Raw genomic sequence first — 21,495 nt, 5'->3', positions numbered from 1 at the left:
TGATTGTAACATCTTTGAATGTCTTGACCGTAGAGTATATGTCATGTGTAGATGCTAAGGAGAATAAGAGGAATTACAAACAACCTATGAAAAACAGGGCATCCCAATATTCATGGGGTATGGAAGTACAGATAAGGAAAAGAGGGCTGACACCTTAATGCATATGCATAAGGTGTTAGATGTAGAATTACAGAATTAGTCAGAGTTATCCAACCAGAGAATCCTCTTTTATACAGTATTGTAAGAGTGGGAAGACCCAAGGGAATATCCCTGTGAAAACCCCAGCAGGGACTATCCCTCTACTGATGATCAGTTAGTGAGAGGTCCATCGGACCCTAGAATAGCTTTGAGGATATGAGTATAACTACAGTTATAATTATTGCATAGGTTTTTGTAGGATTTCTATATGAATGGGTAATTGTAACTTTACTTATTGCTTTAATGTAGCTTGTCATACACATAGTACTTTGTACTTGTGATTGTGTCTGTGGTCATTATCCTTGGACTCTGTGTGTTCCTAGAGCCTCCAAATTTGAGAGAAGCGCCAGAGGCAATTTCACTCTATTGAGCTTGAAACTGTAGCATCTGGAGCTGAACCCGTGATGGTATAATACAACATGACTATGTTCACTTTAAATACAATAAAAGGCTACAGCCCAGATCCTCAGCAGCACTGGAGCAGTGCCTGACATAGGTGAGGAGCAAGGGAGCGGATGATGCAGTAATGATTTTACACCACTCTTCTTCCCTTCCAATCCTATGGCTATCCAGAGGGTTGTTTGGACCCTGATACAACATAGAGCAGATTCAGGGGGTTGTGGCCACAAATCACATTTCCAGCTGTAGGGAATAACCAAAGTGTAACATTGCTCCAGCCACATCTCCTTTCTTCTGGAAAAGCCTCCTATAGTGTCTCTACATGGAGGGAGGAATTCTTTCTTAGGCAGTTAAGCTGGATTGCTGTCTGTTTTGGGCTGTTAGTTCTTAGAGCAGTGGTCCCCAAACTTTTCACATCACGCCCCCACCTTACCCCTGTCTGGGCCTCACCCTGGGAGTTACATTTGGGAGCCAGGGCTGGAAGTGGGGCTGAGGCTCCTGGGTGGGGGGGCACGGGCAGAGGTAAGGGGGCCAGAGCTGTGGCTGGGCTGGGAGCCAGGAGCCAAGGCTCAGGCCAAAAGCTGGGGCAGAGCCAGAGCAGAGCTTGAGGCAGAGTGGGGCTGGGTGGCACTCCCTCGCCACTGCCGATGGGGGCTGGCCTGGGCCCCGCTGTGTCCTCTTGAACTCTCCTCCATGCCCCCTAGGGGGGCGTGCCCCACACTTTGGGGACCACTGACTTAGAGGAAGACGTGGCCCTTGGAAACCAGCGTGCTCTTGAGGACATTCCATCTTTTCCCTGCTGATTTGTGCATCCCAGTGGTTACAGCTGCTGTGCGTGTTCCTTCCCCTTCCTACCAACTGATCCCATCTATGGGTGGGAATAAGGGAGGGCCTAGCTACCAGCCAGAAGGTTTGTTCTTTATTGTGCATGAGCACAACAGCTGTGTGTGTTAGACAGGGGCGGCTCTAGAAATCAGGCTGCCCCAAGCAGCGCGATGCGCTGCGCCACCCTTCCCCGGTCCTGCGGCGGGTCCCCTCTTCCCGCGGCTCCGGTTAAGCTCCCGCAGGCATGATTGCGGCAGGTCAACCGGAGCCCGGGACGAGCGGACCTGCCGCAGGCATGACTGCGGCGGGTGCCGTGGTCCCGCGGCTCCGGTTGACCTGCCGCAGTCATGCCTGTGGGAGGTCCAGCCGAGCCGCGGGACGAGCGCCCCCTCCGCAGTCATGCCTGTGGCAGGTCCACTCGTCCCGGGGCTCCGGTGGACCTCCCGCAGGCATGACTGCGGCAGGTCCGCCAGCCCAGCCTCCCGCCCTCCCCGGCGGCAGGGGACGCCCCCTACATTTTGCCGCCCTAGGCACCAGCTTGTTTTGCTGGTGCCTAGAGCCGCCCCTGGTGTTAGAACATGTCAGATCCTCATTGCCCCTTTATAAAAAATCCATAGACTCTATCTATACTAGGGACATTTTCCACTTTTCCTACCGTTGCTGACATTGGTTCAGCTCCTAGCAACACTGGGAGCACACAGAAGGCCCAGTGGCTGCTGCTGCCACTGCTTCAATTAGAAGAGCTCTAAGCAGAAGTTTAAAGGTAACATTTAAAACACCAACAGTCTGCCTATACCAGGGCTCTCAGCCTTGCCAACACTAGATGAGCTGATTAGTAGTAGCAACAGTTAGACATTTTTAAAAATGTCCCTAGTATAGAAAGGACCATAGAGAGAGACTAATCATAAGCTTTGCCTTTCATTTGGGAGGATGGAGTACTTCCTGTACACTGGTATTGTCAAATGCACACCCATAGAACATAAACAACTTACTCTTGCCTCAGTTACAGTCTCTGAAAGACTTTCACCAATCCATATGCCAACACTTATACATGCATTTCCATGCTAAAACACTCATAGAGACACTCACATTCATACACATACTATGTAACTGGGCACTCTCATATCAGAGAGATCAGATTAACTATTGCTTTACTCAGATGAGGTCACTCTTTGCTGTGTTAAAAAGCCTATAATATTTGTCATCCCAAGTGCCTCTTACAGAGTCAGTTCTGTGGGATCCACTGGTTCCTTCTACTTCAAGAATTTAGCAGTAGAGCACAGGGCTGATCTCTTGGATTAATCACTGTATTGCTTCACTTCAGGAGTCAATGCGATGTTCCTTCCTCTCAGGTTTTAATGGGTCTTTATTGAGGCAAAACTACTATGTAATTCAGTGGAAGGTTGCCTGAGGCTCTCAGGATCTGGTCCAGGGTCACTGAGGATTCTTGTGATCATCAGTATTTTTGGAATCTTCATGTTATGTCCACATCCTCTGTGATTACCAGAGCAGGTAGCTACTCTGGCTTCTGTCACGTCACCACCTGTTAAGAAGGATATCCATGCCGGGATAGTCTGGGGTCTGCAAAACACTCTGCAGGTTAGCTAGCAGACTAGATTGTTGTTTTTCTCTGAGATAAGAGCAGGTGATTAGCTTTACAAATCCAGCATTAAGTCTGTAAATGGTATTGAACATATAGAAATGTGTATAATTTCTTTCTTTCAGTGTGACTTAATGACTGATACTTTATATATCACCCTATTACATGCCAAACTACACTTAGTGTGAAACATTTGTTTTTCTGTTCTGGATGTGTAAGGAAATTGGGGACTAGCTGAAAGAAACATCTGGACAGTGGGGTAAGTTTGCTAACGTTTATTTCCAGATTCGGCTAATAAGGTTTTCATTCAGTACGCAAAGGTTCTTCCCTGTTCATTATTCCCAATTCTCAGTCTCTCAAATGTGATCATTACTTCTAATCCAAAAGAACAAAAAGAAGATTTCTTCCTTTTTGCTGTGCTCCTCTCTCTTTCTGTTCCTTCCTTTCTTCTTTTGGTATGGATAGGTCTGCTGTTCTTGTTTTCAATTTCAGTCCATCCGTCTGTCTCTTCTAAGAAGTCCTACTGACAAGCTAATAAAACTTGTGGCTTGATCATTTAATATATTGTCTAACTGTGGACTCTTCTACCTCTGGAGTGATAGGTGATCTGGGGCCATTCTGTTAGCTCTGCTGCCATGGATCTCCCTTATGTTGGGGATAATCCTTGAGGGCTGTTTCTGGGGCCTTTATGCTGCTGGAACAATTAAGTAACGTGTATTAAATGTGCTTACTACCTATTCTAATTCATACTCATCTAATAGTCTTTCCTCTGGTTCTCTCACTATCCCACCTTCTCCCCCACCCCCACCCCCAAAAGGGTTTGCTGTAGCTTAGAGCTTTCCCATAGGTTTCAAAATTTTGCGCCTCAAGGAGATAGCAGTGTTGTTCAGATTTCCTTCTATTAATTTTCAAAACAAAGCACAAATAAGAGGCTAGCTGAAATGTTTCAAGGATTCTGTAGAGCAAATAATAGATATCAGACTCATACATTAGCAGATTATATTTTCCATTTCCTTCTGAGATTTCTTTAATCAAATAAAACTGTCAAATGTAATAAATAATAATAATATAATTGCTACTGCTTACGGCTCTAGAGCTATCAAAGCAGCTCCACAGGAGCGGTGCCATCCATTGTTTTAGAATGATTGATTGTTTATTTCAAACAAAATCCAACTACCAGTAAATGGTGTTTTCATTATTATAACAATCAGGGAATCATGTAGGGTTGAAGGGACATTGAGAAAATCATCTACTAGACTTTGTTGCCCTGTATTGTATCAGTGGAGACTTAATTATTCCTAAAACATCCCTCATAGACATAGTTGTGAGTGATGTGATGGTGATTCTGCATCCATTCTTGGTAGTCCTTTCCATTATTTAGTTGTTCTTGTAATTGTGACAGAAGTGGCAAATTCCCATTTATTGCTATAATACTTCATCAGGAAACATATTTTAGGTTGGGAAGAGAGCCTATGGAAAGTATTATCAGCCACTGCAGATGCACCTAGTTCAGTGTCCCGTTGGGTTATTCAGGGGTTCTCAAACTGGGGGTTGTGAGGTTATTACATGGGGGTCATGAGCTGTGATCCTCCACCCCAAACCCCACTTTGCCTCCACTATTTATAATAGTGTTAAATATATGAACAAGTGTTTTTAGTTTATAAGGGGGGTTGCCCTCAGAGGCTTGTTGTGTGAAAGAGGTCACCAGTAGAAAAGTCTGAGAACCCCTGGGTTAATTGTTGAGTGTTCTGAAACATGATGTACTGGTAACAGAAGACACTCATGCTCTTGTTTTTAAGAGGGAGGGTCACTGAGTTTAAATAGGTTTTGTGTTGCAATGTGAAACAGACAAGGCGGGTGACACCCCTGCACAGCCCTTAGAAAAACCCAGCTGCTTTGGCCCTTTGGTTATTGAGGGTGTTGCCATTCCAGGCACATACTCTTGGGCTGGGATTTTTAATCTCTTAGGGAGGAGTTAGAACATAGTCTTGTAAAATTTAGTACTCTGAGATGGAAATGCCCGTTCCGTGTCTCGTTCTTAGCTTTCCCACAGTAACCTCTGAAAATGGCAAATGACGAAAACTAAAATAAAAATGAATTAATAAACTAAACAAAAAACAGCTTTATCTCACTTGTTTTCTCAGGATGTCACCTGGGCAGAATGCAATCTTTGTACTGTTTGCTTTTATAATCCTGGTAATGCTCAGATACCATGGAGATGGGCACATTATAAACGCATAGATAGGTGGAGATCACTAATTGGCTGAAGGTTTGAAAATAGCTGCTTGTTTGAATTCAATTGTGCTACATTTGTGCATTATAAGCTGCACTCTGATTTTGTCTTCCAATAGCCCTATCCAACGATAGATACTTGGTTGAAAATTAGATTAGAAATACAGTATTTTGTGTTCATAGCCATTCATTTCTCTCCCAGAAAAGAAATAACCTCACCTGTTGTCCAGATCTTAAAACTGTGATGTAATTATTAAGCTTTTCCTGTGCATAACTTAAGCTTGTTGCTTCTTGATTTGCTCTTCTGAGCTAATGAGGATAAATGAGCCCAATCTTCTTTTTGACATCCTTTTAGACAAGGGTTACTGTCTTCCATTCTCGCTAAACTATACATTTCTATTTTTTAAAATCCCTCACACAGGTTTAATTTTCAAACTGTCATCATTTTGCTCCCCTTCTGTGAAATTGCTCAAATTAGTCAAATTCAAATATTGCTCATAATAAACAAGACTGCACAAAGGTGTAAACACCTAGCACTAGAGAAGCGACAATAAGTGTTCCACATCTGCTGTCCTTCAGCTGCCATATTATTAGAGCCATCTCAGCAAAACCCATTGGAAGCCTATGAACTCCTGTCTTGTCCACTTCCAGACACTTCCTGATTAGTACTAGTGATATGTTGCATTCAGCACCATCCCAGGGTAGTTTCCTTAAATAAACTTCAATATTATTAAAAATGGATAAAGACTCAACCAGGAAATGGAGAGAAGGGAATATACCAACCTGCGGCATGGCTTCCTGCATATGGGAGTAAAATATCTGCATGTTTTCAGCTTGGTTTGCCCCTTATCCACTGTATATAGGCCACTGTGTATAAAGAGGGATGATGCCATTGATGAGTTCTCTACCATGATAGAATATATTACTGCAGAGTGATGGTCAGAAGAAGCTTAGTGGAGATGCCCGTTTCCATGCCATTTCCAGTGTCACTCCCGAGAATAAGCCCTGTCACTTCCCATCCTGAATAATTCCATTTTTGGAGGCTTCCTCATGTGGGATGATGGTTCAAAGTATCAGCTGTTTACCTCTCTGACATGAAGGTAATCTGTGGGCTTCAGGTAATCTAATTAATCACTAGTAAAATTCTCTTTTTGCTTGTGTTTTATCATTTATTGTTTTACTTATTATTTTCAGCATCATTTGCCACCTTCAGGAGGAAGGCTAACAACAAGGGATGATCTGACATTTTAGTCTGGGGGTGGCCAGCTCTTGTAAGACTGTGTCAGAACTCCTCCCCAGAACATTAAGTCCTCTCCTAAGAGCGTGTACTTGGGAGGGCACCAGCCTCAGCCACCTGCGGTCCAAAGTGGCTGGATTTTTCCCAGGGCTGGGCAGGTGTGTCACCTTCCCTCAGGGGTGAAAGTAACTTACAGGATTTACCAGAACTGCAGGAGTCCTGAGGGGTGTGTCGCCTCATCTGGAAGAGGCGTGGCCTCAGCCAGAAGAGGCGGTGCATCTTGAGATTTAAAGGCCCTGGGCCACCGGCTGTGGCTGGGAGCCCCAGGGCCTTTAAATCAACCCGGGGCTCTCAGCTGCAGAGGTGGCTGGGAGCCCCTGGGGCTCAGGGGAAAATTAAAGGGCCCGGGGCTCCGGCCACCGTGGAGTTCCGGGCCCTTTAAATTCTGACCCCAGCCCGGCTGCTGGAGCTGCGGGGGGGAATTTAAAGGGCTCTGGGATCCCTGCAGCCACGGGAGCTCCGAGCCCTTTAAATCCCGGCCACAGCCTGGGCGCCGAGCTGTGGGTGAGATTTAAAGGACTCTGCAGGGAGCCCAGAGCCCTTGAAATCCCCGCCGCGGAAGCCGGTGCAGTCCACCACGGTGTACTGGCTCTTGCCGGTACACTGGACCGGACCATACCGGCTTACTTTCACCTCTGCCTTCCCTGTGACTGTTTTGCATTGCAACAAGAAACCCATTTTATCTCATAGAACCTTCCTCATCAGCAAAAGGATTTGAGCATCTGCTGTTACTAGTACAGCATGTTTAAGAGAATTTATTCTCATCGGTTAACCAACTCAGTCCTCAACTAGATGCATCTGCAGTGCTGTTAAACCTTTTTGTGGGCTCCAATCCCCACCGAAAAACTACATCAATGTACACTGTTAAATGCAATATTATCAACAAGCCTGTATTTCACACTTGTGGCTATTTATCTACATCACATGCCTACCACACTATTCATCACAATAATTATCTGCTGAGGAGAGAGGCCTGAAGATTGGACTAGCAGAGGCATTTTGAGTCAAGAGAAGCAAGGGGCATCAACAGAACTGTCTGGGGTCCAGGAATGAAATAACACTGCTGTTGCATATGACGTTCGCAATGGACAAGCAAAGCTGTGTGGGGATGCAAAAGTGACCTGTTAGAAGGTGCAACAGGTTGGGATTGCCTCGCTGGCTGAGCTTTGTGGAAAAAGATTTTGCAGCCCTTGTTCTAACTATTGTCAATGGTTATCACTATTTAACAATTATTCAATAACGTAAATGTTCATGGGAAGCAAACACATTGTGTGTCCAAAGCAAATTCATGTAAAAATTTGAGTGACTATTTGTGGAGTGTTATTCTTCAGCACTTACCCCGGTCAGGTGAAAGTGGATAGGGGATATAATAATGAAGTGTAGGCATGGATTAAAATCATGCAGTTGAGCTAGTCTATGGAAGGTGTAGAGTTTAGTGAGATATAAATCAGGTAATGGATGAACACAAATACAAATAAAAAGAGGGAGGTATTAAGTGTGTGCTGGTTGCTCTAGTGTCCTGTTTAGAAAATTTCCCACTGTTGCGAATGCAGCTTCTTCTCAAATGGTGAAGCACATTGGGAACCATAATGTAGATTCATCACCAGCATTTTATCCAGTCCTACTGAGTGCAAATGTAATCAGCATGGACCTAAAAATGCCTGCAGCCCCAGTTACCATGTATACTAGGTTTCCTAATATTGTAAACACAGAATGGAACCGAACCAGGGTTAGCAGTGGTGGATGGTGTGACAGCTGAGTTTCAGGCTCAGGACATTTTTCCGGTTCTGCGTGTTATGCTGATATAGTCTCTCTAGACTGATCCCACTCCCATTAAAATCAGTGGAAAGTCTCCTGTAGACGTAGGGAGTTGAATTGGCCCCATAGAAAAGAATGTTGGATTTTCCATAGTGAATCAGATTGTTGGTCACTCAAGTCTGGTGTCCTGCTTCCAGTAGTGTCCAGTTTTGGAGCTGGTACTTCAGGAAGATGAAAATGTCCAATAATTAAGGCTAAGATTTTGTCACGATGATTTTTAGTAAAAGTCACAGACAGGTGAGGGGCAACAAACAAAACTTTTCTGAAAATAATTGGACAAGCTGCGGCAGAGGCGCACAGATCCAGGTGCAGCCCCCACCGTGGGGCAGGGGCGCACTGCCCTGGTAGCAGCTCTCGGCGCAAGACGCGGGCAGAGCCATCCCTACGAGATGGCAAATTTGGGCAGCCAGCCCAGCCCCTGCACTTTGGGGGGGCCCCGTATCGGCCACCCTGAATTGCCGTACCCTAGGGACAGCTCTGTGTGTGTGTCGTGCGAGAGGGTGCTAGGCCGGCCCGGGGAGGTGGGGTTAGGGTGCAGGGGGCCAGGCTGCCCTGGGGAGTTAGCAGAGGGCCTGGCAATGGCAGCGGGGGTCAGGCCCACACTCACTGGTGGGAAGCGGCAGCAGCGACCCCAGCGCCCTGCCCTGTCCCACCAGTTTCCAGTGTCTCTCGGGGGAAGGGGCAGAAGCCAGAAAGAGGCAGAGCAGGGGTGGGCTGGGGGCAGGGGCTTGGGGAAAGGGGTGGAGTGGGGTTTGTCTCGGGTCCCACACCCCACTAGGGATGGCCCTGGCTGTGGGGCAGAGGGGCACATGACCCCAGCAGCGGCCCCCACCGTGGGGCTATGTTACTGTGGGGAGCAGAGCCCTGGCTCCAGCCCCAGCCACGGCTCCAGCTGCTGACAGCTGAAGCTGAAAAAGTCACAGAGGCCCGGTAGAGACACGGACTCTGTGACTGCCGTGAACTCCGTGACTTAATCGTAGCCTTACCAATAATGCACCTAGCTAGTTGTGAATGCCCTGCTCAGGAGTGTGTGGTGGAAGAGATTCTTTCTTGCCCTCTGCTGAGAAGCTCTCACCTTGCAGCAGGAAGTTTAGTTACTTGTATCTGTGCATGCATAAGTACAAATATTGTTGGCCAATCTTTTCTTTAAAACCCGCTAGAGCAGTGTTTCTCAACCTTTTTGATGCCGGGAACAGGCTTGCTGCCTTCCTAAGCTGTGTCAGGGAAATCTGAGACCGGCGCCGGTCCACGGACCGGTTGTTGAGAAACACTGAGTTAGAGTACCTGAGTGTTTGACAGCCCGCAGCAGTGAATTCCACAGGCTGACTTTGTCTGTGCTGTGTGTGAGAGAGGCTGTGCTGTGCTGACATAGTGCTGAGTACAACGCCTCTGTGGGATTCCCGATGAACTGCAGGTATGAGGATATGGAGGCACAAGCATTGTGTTTACCTCACAGCCAGTCTATAATCAGTGTCCCAGTTATGTCTGTACCTGACATGGAGAAAGCAAAACCATACCAATACAGCCACCACAGGTAAAGATGTGAATTGTGTGATTATTTATTCTTGGGGTTTGAGTCTCTCCTGTCTTTGCATGTTGTGGAATCATCTAGACCTGGCCAATGTGTGTGTAGTGGGTGTAAAGCAGAATTCCCCACTCACTTATGCCAGTAGTAGCATCTTACAGTCTCTTTAGTGATGGTTTGCACAGGGGTGGATGACAACTCAGGGGGCAAGGCAGTGGAGAATCAGGCCCACGTGCTCCACAACCTACTATTTTCTTATGTTAAGGTTTGTTGTGGCTACAGTAGCTGAAACTGGGATTCAATTCATGAACTAAGAATGAGTGAAAATTAAAACAATCCATTTGTTACAAGGACACATGGGAATCCATTTGCATCAGCCTTTGTATGAAAGGCCAGCAACAGCCTACCTTAGACAAACTGTTGCCTGGTAATTAGGGTTAGTAAATAAGACCTTTTTCTCTGGAGCAGACAACAGGAAAGGTTGAAGTTAATGGGAATTGTGGGTGCTAAGCAGCTCTTAAGGTTATTTTTTTTCACCTATTGGCTTTACAAACAGCATTTTCACTGCCTGTCTGTAGAACAAATAAAAGTCTGTGCTGAAGAGGTGCCTAAATTATCAGAGGATAGCATTTTGTAGGAAATTTGTAGGTGCCTTTCTCATTGCAATGTATAGATGAGAAAGACGGAGTTTTTGTTTTACACTATAACTTCAGATTAATGGTCCTTTGTTATGGTATTTTACATATAGATATGCTTCTGTTTAGCTACTATTACTACTACTAATAATAAAAAAAGCAAAATGTTACAGGATAATTACACCTTGGAAAGGCTTCCCTAACAGAGGGTCAGATCTCAGTTGCACTTCTGAAAATCAGGAGTAATTCCACTGAAATCAATGATGTATAACCAGTACAAGATCACAATGAAGCCCGCTATGCTTTATATGTTCTGTACTGTTCATTCTCCTTAGGGTAAATATAACGTGGCAATCAATTTCTGGCTGGCAGCCTACTGAACTGTAAATGAATTATGATTGCGTGGGGTAAAGCAAAGATGGAGACAGACTTTCAGATATCCCCAGAGCCTTGAAATTCTTACACCTGTCTATTGCCTACGTCTCCTGCACCCCTCTGATATTGGATGTGATATCCACCTCCTGCTCAGCAAGAGAAGATCACAGGGATCTGAGGAAACTTCCCTTTTCAGGGGCTGTTTCTGAGTGACTTAGAAGCTCCATGGACAATCACAGCCTGCCCCACATCTTTGAGTTCTCTTTTGCATCAGGTCATTTTGTTTGGTCTAATTTTCAAGTCCAAGAAAGAATAAATAACTGCATATGAGACCATATGTAAACAACACCAAACTTTGGGGGTTATTCAAATCTGGAATTAGAACATCATAGCTTGCCACAGTGGGCAGAACAAAAATTCTGGTTTTGAACACTGCGGGGGGTGGGGGTGGGGGAGGCATTCATTTCTGTATCTCAAATTTATGTCTGAGACACAACGCTATAAAGGTGTAGATGTAATAGTGGCTTCCTACTGTCTTGTTCCAGAAATGCTGGGCTGTACCTCCATTGTTTATTCCTGCTGGAATGAGGGATGGCTCATGGAACTGTGGGGTTTCCCTAAGTGTCAGTCACTCTTTCTTTGGGCTTGGTAAGTATCAATTTCTCAAGGAAACAATTAATTCCATGACCAGATTTACAGGAACAACCTATCCAGGAAGAGTATCTGCAAACAGTGAGGTGCATACACTGGGTATATTATGTCCAAGCCACTCCTTCCACAGCTCACTCCTTCCCAGACACCTGCTCTCCGTCTGCAACAACTCTGAGCACCTTCATCAGGGGATGTGAATTCGGGTCGCTCTTTGGCTCTGAAATCAGCAACAGCTGTAATAGGAGAGCAGTTTTTTGGAGACAGTCACAGCTAAGGAAAGAGGATCAGCTTCACTTTGTACCCATACAAGTGAATCTAAAGTTATATATTATACAAGACAGAGGGGGACGACAGGGGTTTATCATTAACCTGAAGTCTGTGAGAGACATTATAAGGCGAGAAGGAGGAGGAAAGCCAAGGAGGAAAGCCGCTGGAGAAGCAGGCAGGATGGACTCCTCCGAAAAAATCAATAACCCTGCTGACATCTCAGTTATAGTCATCTATTTTGTGGTAGTCCTAGCAGTGGGACTATGGGTATGTCTGGATTTTTTTTTCTTAATGAAAGTGTGGTTTATTGGGTTTTAGGAGAATGGCTTTGTATATTAAAACTATAATTGTGTAAATTGCCTGCTGCTTAACTGGGGGATGGGGTGAAAGGTGGCAGGATGGGGATTAAGTTGGGCTTCAGTGGGGCAGCAGGACCTGGTATGAGATCTGGATTGGGGGTGAAGATGAAGAAATGGTAGTGGAGGGGAGAATAGATGGGGCTGAGGTGAGGGAGAGGTATGGATGGGGAAGGGACTATAGGAGAGGGCCAATGGAGATCAGGATAATGGTGAAGTAGACATTTTTAGCAGATTAGAGTGGGGACATGGTAAGGAACAGAGTAGGGGTGAAAATAGGAATGGGATGGTAGCGGGGGTGAGTGGGGATGGAGCAGAGGAGCCTGCAAATGGGAATTTGTGATGGAGTAGTAGTTGGGGTGAAGCGTGAGAGGTGGGGTGAATGGGGATTGCAGTGGGGTTGATTGTGGTAGGAAGGTGGGTGTGAGTACTGGACTGAGTTGTAAATGGTGTGGATTGGAATAGAGCTAAAGGCGGAGGAGAGATGGTAATGGAGCGGGAGATGGGCATTGCTGCAGGATGGATATGAAATGAATGAGAGCACAGACAAGGTCTGGACATAGGAGAATGACAACTTTTCATCAGTAGGATTTCACTGCGGAGAGCAGGTGCATTTAGACACTGAGGAGGAACAAATCTCAGTGAGGACAAGTGCTGCTGGTGCAGGGTCTTTTCTGTTTAAAGCCCAGATACGATGGTGACTCCTCCTGAAGCATGCTGATGATGCAGAGGGAAGTACAGAGACTGCAGCCTTAAAGAGAGAATTCTTTTGCACCTAATAGGTGAAAGGCAGATATTGTCCTATTAGAGTAAGTCTTGATCCTGCACGGTTCAAAGGAAAAGGACAGATAGTATTTGTACTAATGCTACCTTAGCGGAAAACACTTGTGTGTCACTAGATTAAAGAGCTGATATCCCTTTCAGGAACAGATTCTGTATTCTATCAGAGGAGACATCAGACTGTCCATGGGGAAAATTCTGCTAGTGCCTTGAGGAAAGAGCCAGCAGTTAACAGAATGAGTCAGGGAAACCTGCCCCTCAGTGACCTGTGCACTCCCCTGAAATAACCCAGGAGTCCATGCCATAGAACAGAGCAGGCAGCTGCAGGCAAAATCTTCTACACTAACAGCCTGACAGAGTTTTAAAAAGTGATTAACTTTTGATGCCAATGAACTAGTTAATGTTTGTTCAGCACTTTGAAGATGTGAAGTACCTGCACCTGTACCTCTGGCTGAGTGTATTGGATGCCAAGGGTTGGATTGTACCAGACAGTCTGTCCATTTATTCCCCCTGCCACCTCCTGCAGAGCAAAACACAATTGAGGGCCCATACCTTTCATGAGAGCACTGCTTCTTCCCAGTGCACCCTGGGGCGCAAGCAACCTCAAAGGAGCAGGGAAGAATGGGGAGGAGGCAGGACCAGGAGTCCCCCCAACCCTCATCAGCCCACTCTAGCCAGCCAAGCTATCCATTGACTCAGAAGGGTGCAGCATGCTCTCCTCTAAGGAGAGTTTGTGGCAGAAATGCCTCCATTGCATCTTGGGGGGCTCTGGGAGGGAGCCAGGCTTGTGCCTTAAAGGTACAATCTGACCTGAAGTATGATTATTGTAATTTGTTATTGACTGTAATTCTTTGTAACATAAACTCATAGGGCAGAATAGGGCTGGTAGGTGGCATGTCAGGCACTGGAGCATTGAAGTTTGTAGTTCTGAATAGTTTCTAAGAAGCTTAATGTTAAACGTGTCTCTTGATTCAACTATTGTAGGTAGTGAAACATGCCCCTGTTTGTTTTATTTTCTTCTATATTAGGATCAATGATCTGGCTCACTTTTTCTCACACCCTCTCTGGGCCCAATCCAAAGAATCATTGTTTGCAAAGGGTTTTGGATCAGGCCCTGTGAAAAATGTGAGGGAAACTTTCCATAAAGTCACTCCTGACATATAAAATGAGAGCGAGGAAAGTAATTCTTAACTGCTACTCTGTTAAGTAAGTGAAGAAAGGCTAATAAGTGCAGGTACCTTGATGAGCTTATCAGAACAGGAAAGATTAAATGCCATGCAGTAGATTCCTGCAGAGAAACTCTGGAGCACGCTAGTATTGAGTAAGAAAGCTAGGTATGGCATCTCTAGTGCATGAACATAAAACTCACTACATCAGCAGTTTTGAGGCCTGCTCCCGTGAAGGAGTGCTCCTATGAGTGACAGTTTGCTGGCAAGGCCCTTGGTTAGTGATGCATTTCTTGTGTTTTATTTGTATTGTATAGTTCATTGTATTTTAACATGTGCGGTGTTTAGATTTGGGTTTTGCAGGCTTCGTGTAATGAAAGTTGAAGCGATAAAGCTTGACTGGTTAATTTATAGATTGATATAAGAATCATTGCTCAGTCATTGTCAGGTCATATTATTCCCTTCAGATTCTTTCTTCCTTGGCCCTTTTTGATTGATTCTTCTTTCTCATCACTGCCCTGGTTGTTGATGCCATCAGGCTATAGTTGGCTTATTAAAGCTGAACATTTTAACCAGTTTTTTTTTTCTTTCCAGGCCATGCTCTCAACAAACCGAGGGACTGTGGGTGGATTCTTCCTCGCTGGACGGAGCATGGTGTGGTGGCCAGTAAGTCTGCAATACACACTCTGTGTGTGTGTGTGTGTGTGTGTGTGTGTGTGTGTGTGTGTGTGTGTGTGTGTGCGCGCGCACGCACAAAATAACTGTACTTTCACTCCATACCACACACAATGTTTGGCTGCTCATCACTTGATCACTTCAGCATTTTATTGAATGCTGTGTAGTTACTATTTTCTCTGGACACACTGAAGTTTTCCACTGAGCGCCTGGCTCATATGAGGTGATTGCTGTTAGGTACAAGGTATAGGGAGGAAATGATTTGTAGGCGTGGTTTCTTTGGTCCTGCTGTATTGCCTTTATGTGGCTGTGCAATCTAATCCTTTGTTGTAACATTGCAAGGAGAGAACCTTGGACTGTATCATAATAAATTACTGATGATAAATCAGAGTTTACATTTATAATAATAGTACTTTTCAGCTGCATATCTAAAAACACTTTACAGAGGAGATAAGTATTTTTATCCCCATTTTAAGATGGGGAAACCGAGTCACAGACAGGAGAAGTGACTTGCCTAAGGTCAGCCAGTGGCAGGGCTGAGACTAGAATCCAAGTCACCTGAGTTAGTCCAGTGCTCTCTCCATTAGGTCACACTTTCTCTAGTGAATGAAACTTCCTTGCAAAGAAGAAAATCTTCTAGACAAATGTGATGAATTGTCTAGGTGTCACTAATATGGTACTTTCGTGATCATCGTTCCAGTTCAGCTTGGAAGGAAAACTTCAGTGATTTGTTATAAAACCTATCCCTGATCCTGCAACTGGACCCATGCAGCAGGACCTTTGCACTTGAGAGGAATTTGATGCAGGGCTCTGTCCATGTGAATCCAATGACGTGATTGGGGCCTTAGAGAACTAAATAAATATTTACTGACTGTAGGAATTTTCAAAAAAGCTTTCAGAAATTCCTGCCCCTTTTTCAATGTCTCCATTCAGTGTTGCCTGAATTGGGGAGGAGTTGGGGCTGCCATTGTAATGATAAAAGCATTGTATTTCCCAGCAGGAGGAGGAACTCATGAGTAGATTAGGCCTGAGAAAATTCAGGTCCTAATAGAAACCATTGTGAAATAGAGAATCTCAAAGTTATTTTAAGGTAAACTTGTTTTGTTTAATCAATGGAGTGACACTGCCATGAAAATGGATAATAGTGGTAAGTCAGGACCCCTGTGTGACTGACTGTAAATGCACTAGACCTGATCCTCTGCTGTTTTGCATCTTGTGTAATTCTTTATACCTGTGAACAGTGAGTATAAAACAACCTTCATTCAGGTGCAAATGACAACACAGGGTGCAAGGCAGTGGGGGTATCCAGCCCAGTATCTACAAGCGCAAGACCACCATGGGTTAGACCGTCAGGCCTCGGTGAGCCGCTTTGCACTGCTTTGAAGAACAAAGGAGGCTTGAAGCTTCCCTAAAGGGGCAGCTGGGAATTCCCCTGACACAGGGGAGTCCCCCAGGCACATAAAGCAATATAGCCAGCTTTACATCGCCTAAGCCCCTTGTCCATGTAGGAGGCGTATCGGAGGCCAGAGAGGATGATCTTGTACTGCCAGAATTGTCTCTAGGATTAACATTTGCTTAGAGCCATCTTTGCCACTCCGCTACACTGTGAGCTCAGTGCAGCTGAGGAGCTACATTCCTGATTACATTCTCATTAGTCCTTCACTTTGGAACACCTACATACCTCCCTCTGACCTAACAGGAAATGTCTTCCTGCGCACCCTTGGCAGCACCAAAGCAAAAGATATGGCAAGCTCTCAAATCCCTAGTTAAACACTTACATTAACAATACTCTTGTGGAGGGCTTATCTGCTCAAGGGAGTGAGAGATTCTGAAAACCCCTTTTCCTGGTTTTAGAGTCTGGGGGGCGGGGGCTTGAGCCTCCCAGGGGGAAAAAATAACATAAAAAGTTCAAACGAAGCAGGAAATACCAGCTTCATGCTGGGACAGCTAATGCAATATGTAATATTTTAGAAAAGTGCCACTTCCTTGTTTCACCCTGGGGCAGTGCCATGTGTGATTATAACCATGTGAGGATGTTCCAGGGAAACCTGTGTGAGTTATTTCCCAAGTCTGTAGATTTGGATGTTGCTTTATAAATGGACCCTTCCTACCATAGTATATTAGTTCCTTTTGAATTGCTTAATCAATTCATTGCCTTCTGCAACAGAGAACAGAAGAAAATATATTTCTAATAACCTAGTATAGAAATTAAATTTCCATTGGATTAATTTCATGCTTCAGTTGTCATCCTGTTCCCTGCTATACCAAGCAGCTATGGGCATAGGTTGAGGATTAAGAAAAGAAATGAGGATGGTGTTTTTTCCCTGTTCTTTGTTGATTCCACATGCATAGAAGTTTCCAGTTGTGGCTTCTCCAGGAGAACTTCCTGATAGGAACAGTATTATAAATCTGTTAATTTTAATGGTACAGCTGTGATCTAGTAGACTAGATGAGGGGCTATATGCAAAGTAGTTGTAGCCGGGTCAGTCCCAGGATATTAGAGAGACAAGATAGGTGAAGTAATAACATAAAAGATATTACCAATAAAAGTTATTACCTCAGTCAGATGAATTGGAGTGAAATCTGGCATCTGACACTGTCTTGCTTGTGTGAGTGGACAAGTCACTTTCTCCTCTGTCTCTAGTTTCTCTGACTGTAAAGGGGGATAATGCAGTTGAATTAGGCAAAACCTGCCCACTTTTGGCTCAAATGTTTGGCTTAAAAATTGACTTTAATGGGAATTGAGGATGGTTGGCATTTACCAGGATGAGGCACAGAGTGTGCACTGGTTAGCTGTTCCATCCAGTCTGTGGGCCCAATTAATCCTTTAGTATTGCTCCCCTTAAGTCAGCAGTGCCAGAGATTAATTGGATTCAATAGCTTCAATAGTTACACTGAATCCTCTCATTAACTCACATTCTCATTGATTGCCAGAGGTCCATGGTTCATTCCCATAGGCGATGGAAGCTGTGGCCTCTTCTTGGGGATTCAGGCACAGATGTTCAGGAAAGACATGTATGTCCTATGACTGTAGAGGTGTTAACGGGCCACTCTACCTTGAATGTCCCTTAGAATATGTGCTAACTACTTATGCTAAAAAATCTGTTCCACCTTGCATTTTGCTGTGAGATTGGGAGCACCTTTCCCAGGCTGGAAGAAGAGCTCTGTGTAAACTCGAAAGCTTGTTTCTCTCATCAACAGAAGTTGGTCCAATAAAAGACTTAACCTAATGTTAAAAAAATTATATAATACATAGGTTGGGAAAAGAGTGTTTGTACATCTGGGTATAGTGTTTAGATTATCCACAACTATAAAGTTAGTTTTTAAAAGTCATATGATACATAGAGTACATAGTCAGCAATAAAACCCAAATTTAGGTGCATAGATTTAACAATACAGTTTAGATATTAGAAGCCGAATACTCGGGTACATCACTCATGAAAGGTTGTACAGAGATTTGGTTGTGGAAAGCAAAATATATCAATGAGTGGAGATTGTCCCTCAGTATTGAGAATTAGATTGGTTGTCCATTTAGAAAATACAATCCACGAGGAAAGTATTTGTTACTTTCCTGACTGCCAAGCGCATGCCTGGGGCGGCAAGCCACGGGGGTGCTCTGCCAGTTGCCGCGAGGGTGGCAGGTAGGTTGCCTTCGGTGGCATGCCTGCGGAGGGTCCGCTGGCTTCAGCGGACCTCCCGCAGGGGTCCCGCAGGCAAGCCGCCGAAGGCAGCCTGCCTGCCGTGCTTGGGGCAGCAAAATACCTAGAGCCGCTGCTGCTGACTGCGCTTCTCTTCGGCATTCGAGCCCATCCTTCCTGGTATTGCCGATGTCCATGGTGCATTCTATGTAGATGTCCCTTGACCACCTGATGGCGTCCGACACCATGAGTTGCTGCATCAACCGAGTGTAGTGTTGACTGATTCCACATTCTCTCAGCACTCGCTCGTTACTGGGGTCCCATGTGCCTAAGGCTCTGACAATCAGTGCGTGTGTCTGGACCTGGTAACCCTTAGCTCTCAAGGTTACCTCAGTTACTTCAGTTGTAGCTACTTGAGGCTCCTTTCAAAAGCCAACTTTCAACATCATAACCCTTGACCATGGAAACTGAGTTTTCCTTACCCCACCCCTTAGTTAGAAGGGTGGAGTTCAGCTAGATAATTGGCTGAAGACAGTGCATTGTCTTACCAATGTAAGGAAGTATACAAACAGAAATCTTGATATCCTGGGTATGTGGCCAATCTCTCAGTATTGACAGGGCCCTGGAAATAAACATACACAATAATAAAAATGTCAAGGCAGGGCCTCAAATACCAAGGAGCTCTGGTTCACAAAGAAATGTCAGAACCTAATCTATTCTTAAGGAATAAGTATTAAAGGAGCAGAGAAACCAAATAACATAAATTCTCTAGGGATCAGAAGTTATTGTTAAACACGAAGAGTTTAGTTAATGGTAACTGGGAAATATATGGAGACTTGTTTGTGTGCTACCCTTAAAACAGAAATTAAATTAGCTCTCCCATTCAGGATCAGTGACATATTAACCTATGGGCTGGACAGGCCAAGGCTTAGGGCAGCGGTAAATGAGTAACATTCAGCAGTCAGAAAAGGGAGAGAACTGGGACATTCCGGTAATTTTCACTTCAGTTTAACATGGCCATGCTTCGCTCTTGCCCACTGGATAGGTTTCTCTGATCATTGTGTCCAGAGGATTATTGTATACTCCAAGTTCTGCCTGTTTGTTGAATTTAGCAGGACTGTAAGCAGCCTAGGGGTGGCTACTGGGGATAAATATTTTGTTTCCTGTCCCTAGGTGATGTGGACAGTTTTAATCTTGGCCCAGGGCAAGAGATAGGGTGAACAATGATGATGGTTCAAGGTAAAAAGACCAACCATACATTCAATCAAAGTGAAGCTTTCATAGGAAAGAAAAAAATGAAGTAAATCAAACACCTATAGATTTCTCCAAGCCCTTCAATGGGATGCCTCTTCCCAAGATGGGAGGCATTGGGTCTGGTGCCTGCATATCTAAGAGTGGAAGGGTAAAGTATCAAGCTGGCTTGCTAGCAAGTAGCAGCAGCTGTGTTGATCTCACACCCATCATGCTTATATGAAATCCCAGTGAGATGCCTAAACAACTGAAGGTTTGAAGAGGTAAATAATTGCACTTCAGTAAAGGGGACACAGGTGATTACACAGTGCAATAAAGCCTAGGATTCTTGAGAGATGCATGTCCATCTCTTTTAAAGAATTGTGTGGCATTTAAAATGCAAAATGTAGAACATATGGAGCCCTTAGGAGGGCAGCAGAATAGCAAACCTGCTTTCCTTTCTCAAGGAGCTGAGTCTTGATATACAATGAGATTTTACAGAGGTGCTAAGCAATATGCAGGTTTTCCGAGTGGTTAAGGGTGGGGAGAGCTGTAGATTTGCACTCATACACTTGTGTCCCAAAAGAATGAAGTAGAAGAACCAGTTTCATTCCACAACGGTTAAGTCACCACCAAAAGAGGCCCAGCATGAGGTTAGGAGAGGAGTGGTATGTATATCACACTGTAGGGACTAGGGAATTTTTCATTTAGGCTGCTAGGCAAAGTCTCTTTATGAGGCCTGGGGGACAACAAGCACCAGGACTTCTGGGCATCAAAAAGTGAATGAAAATAATAAGGTGAATAGATTAATGAATAACATGTAAAGTATAGTTACTTTCATATAGCTGCAGCCTGATGGTAATTTCCTGAATAGTGAGCCCTTGTCAAAAGATTTTAAACTAGTTAATGTTCCACATTTCCTCTCCTCCTCTCTTCCCAGTTCACTTTTTTACCCTGTGTTTCCCTGCCACCAGTCCCCCCCCTTCCCCTAATCTTACATTTCCTCTCACTCACTAGCTGAACAATTGACCCCTTCCTTTGCAAACCCTCCTGCCCTCTCCTAGTTCCAGGCTATCCTTCCTGAAATAGAGTCAGGGTTTGGCTACACTTGCAGCTGTACAGCGCTGGGAGTTAAAGCTGTCTTCATACAGCTGTGTAGGGAAAGCGCTGCAGTGTGGCCACACTGACAGCTACCAGCGCTGCAGTGTGGCCACATTTGCAGCAGTGTTGGGAGTGTTGCATTATGGGCAGCTATCCCAGCGTTCAAGTGGCTGCAACATGCTTTTCAAAAGAGGAGGGTGGGGTGGAGTGTGACAGGGAGTGTGGGGGAGACAGAGAGAGTGGATTTTTGGAGCTGACACTGTGTCAGCTCCCTGCCTTGCAAGTTCTAAGGACTTGAAGATACACAGCACCAACCTTCAATCATTTTAAAAGTTTCAACCCCTTCCCCTACCCCTCTCTCCCCCCTTCTCTCCTCAAGCAAACACTAGCTGTGGACATTCATCCCCCTCTGCTCGAGCAAACAGTAGCTGTGTTTGTTTTTTAGATAAGCAGTTCCGGGAGCCCCGAGTTCAAAACAAAACAAAGAGAGGCATCACAACAAAACAAAGAATGTTATCTTTACTTAAAAAGCATTATGGGAAGGTTCCGGAAGTCAGTTACAGCGTAGTAAGATTAATCACTGTTTACATTGGCACCCCAATGCTGCAAGAGCAGCACTGTTCTCTTTATTCCTCTCGTCAATGTGGAGTACATGCAGCGCTGTAGCCAGGGAGACAGTGCTGTATGTGCCTTGCCAGTGTGGATGGGGAGTAAGTTACAGCGCTGT

At 44.9% G+C, this 21,495-nt stretch overlaps 1 protein-coding gene across 4 annotated transcripts in view; it reads left to right on the top strand.

Moving 5' to 3' along the window:
- LOC123354949 (sodium/glucose cotransporter 1-like) overlaps positions 1 to 21,495 on the top strand; it is a 91,705-nt gene that overhangs the window by 36,212 nt on the left and 33,998 nt on the right. For 2 of the 4 annotated variants that reach the window (XM_044997360.1, XM_044997361.1), the window contains 4 exons: positions 522 to 694; positions 3,148 to 3,281; positions 11,450 to 11,552; positions 14,719 to 14,790. In XM_044997360.1, coding sequence (XP_044853295.1) covers positions 14,722 to 14,790 — 69 coding nt within the window. In that variant the 5' untranslated portion in view covers positions 522 to 694; positions 3,148 to 3,281; positions 11,450 to 11,552; positions 14,719 to 14,721. Of the gene's footprint in view, positions 1 to 521; positions 695 to 3,147; positions 3,282 to 11,449; positions 11,553 to 11,704; positions 12,090 to 14,718; positions 14,791 to 21,495 lie in introns of those variants that run through there. The other 2 variants (XM_044997362.1, XM_044997359.1) reach the window with 2 other exon arrangements.

This window comes from Mauremys mutica, chromosome 22 (genome assembly GCF_020497125.1).
Source record: "Mauremys mutica isolate MM-2020 ecotype Southern chromosome 22, ASM2049712v1, whole genome shotgun sequence".
Classification (NCBI taxonomy): Eukaryota; Metazoa; Chordata; order Testudines; family Geoemydidae; genus Mauremys; species Mauremys mutica.
The sequence above is the reverse complement of the archived record's forward strand: the minus strand, read 5'-3'. Positions and strand labels throughout refer to the sequence as shown.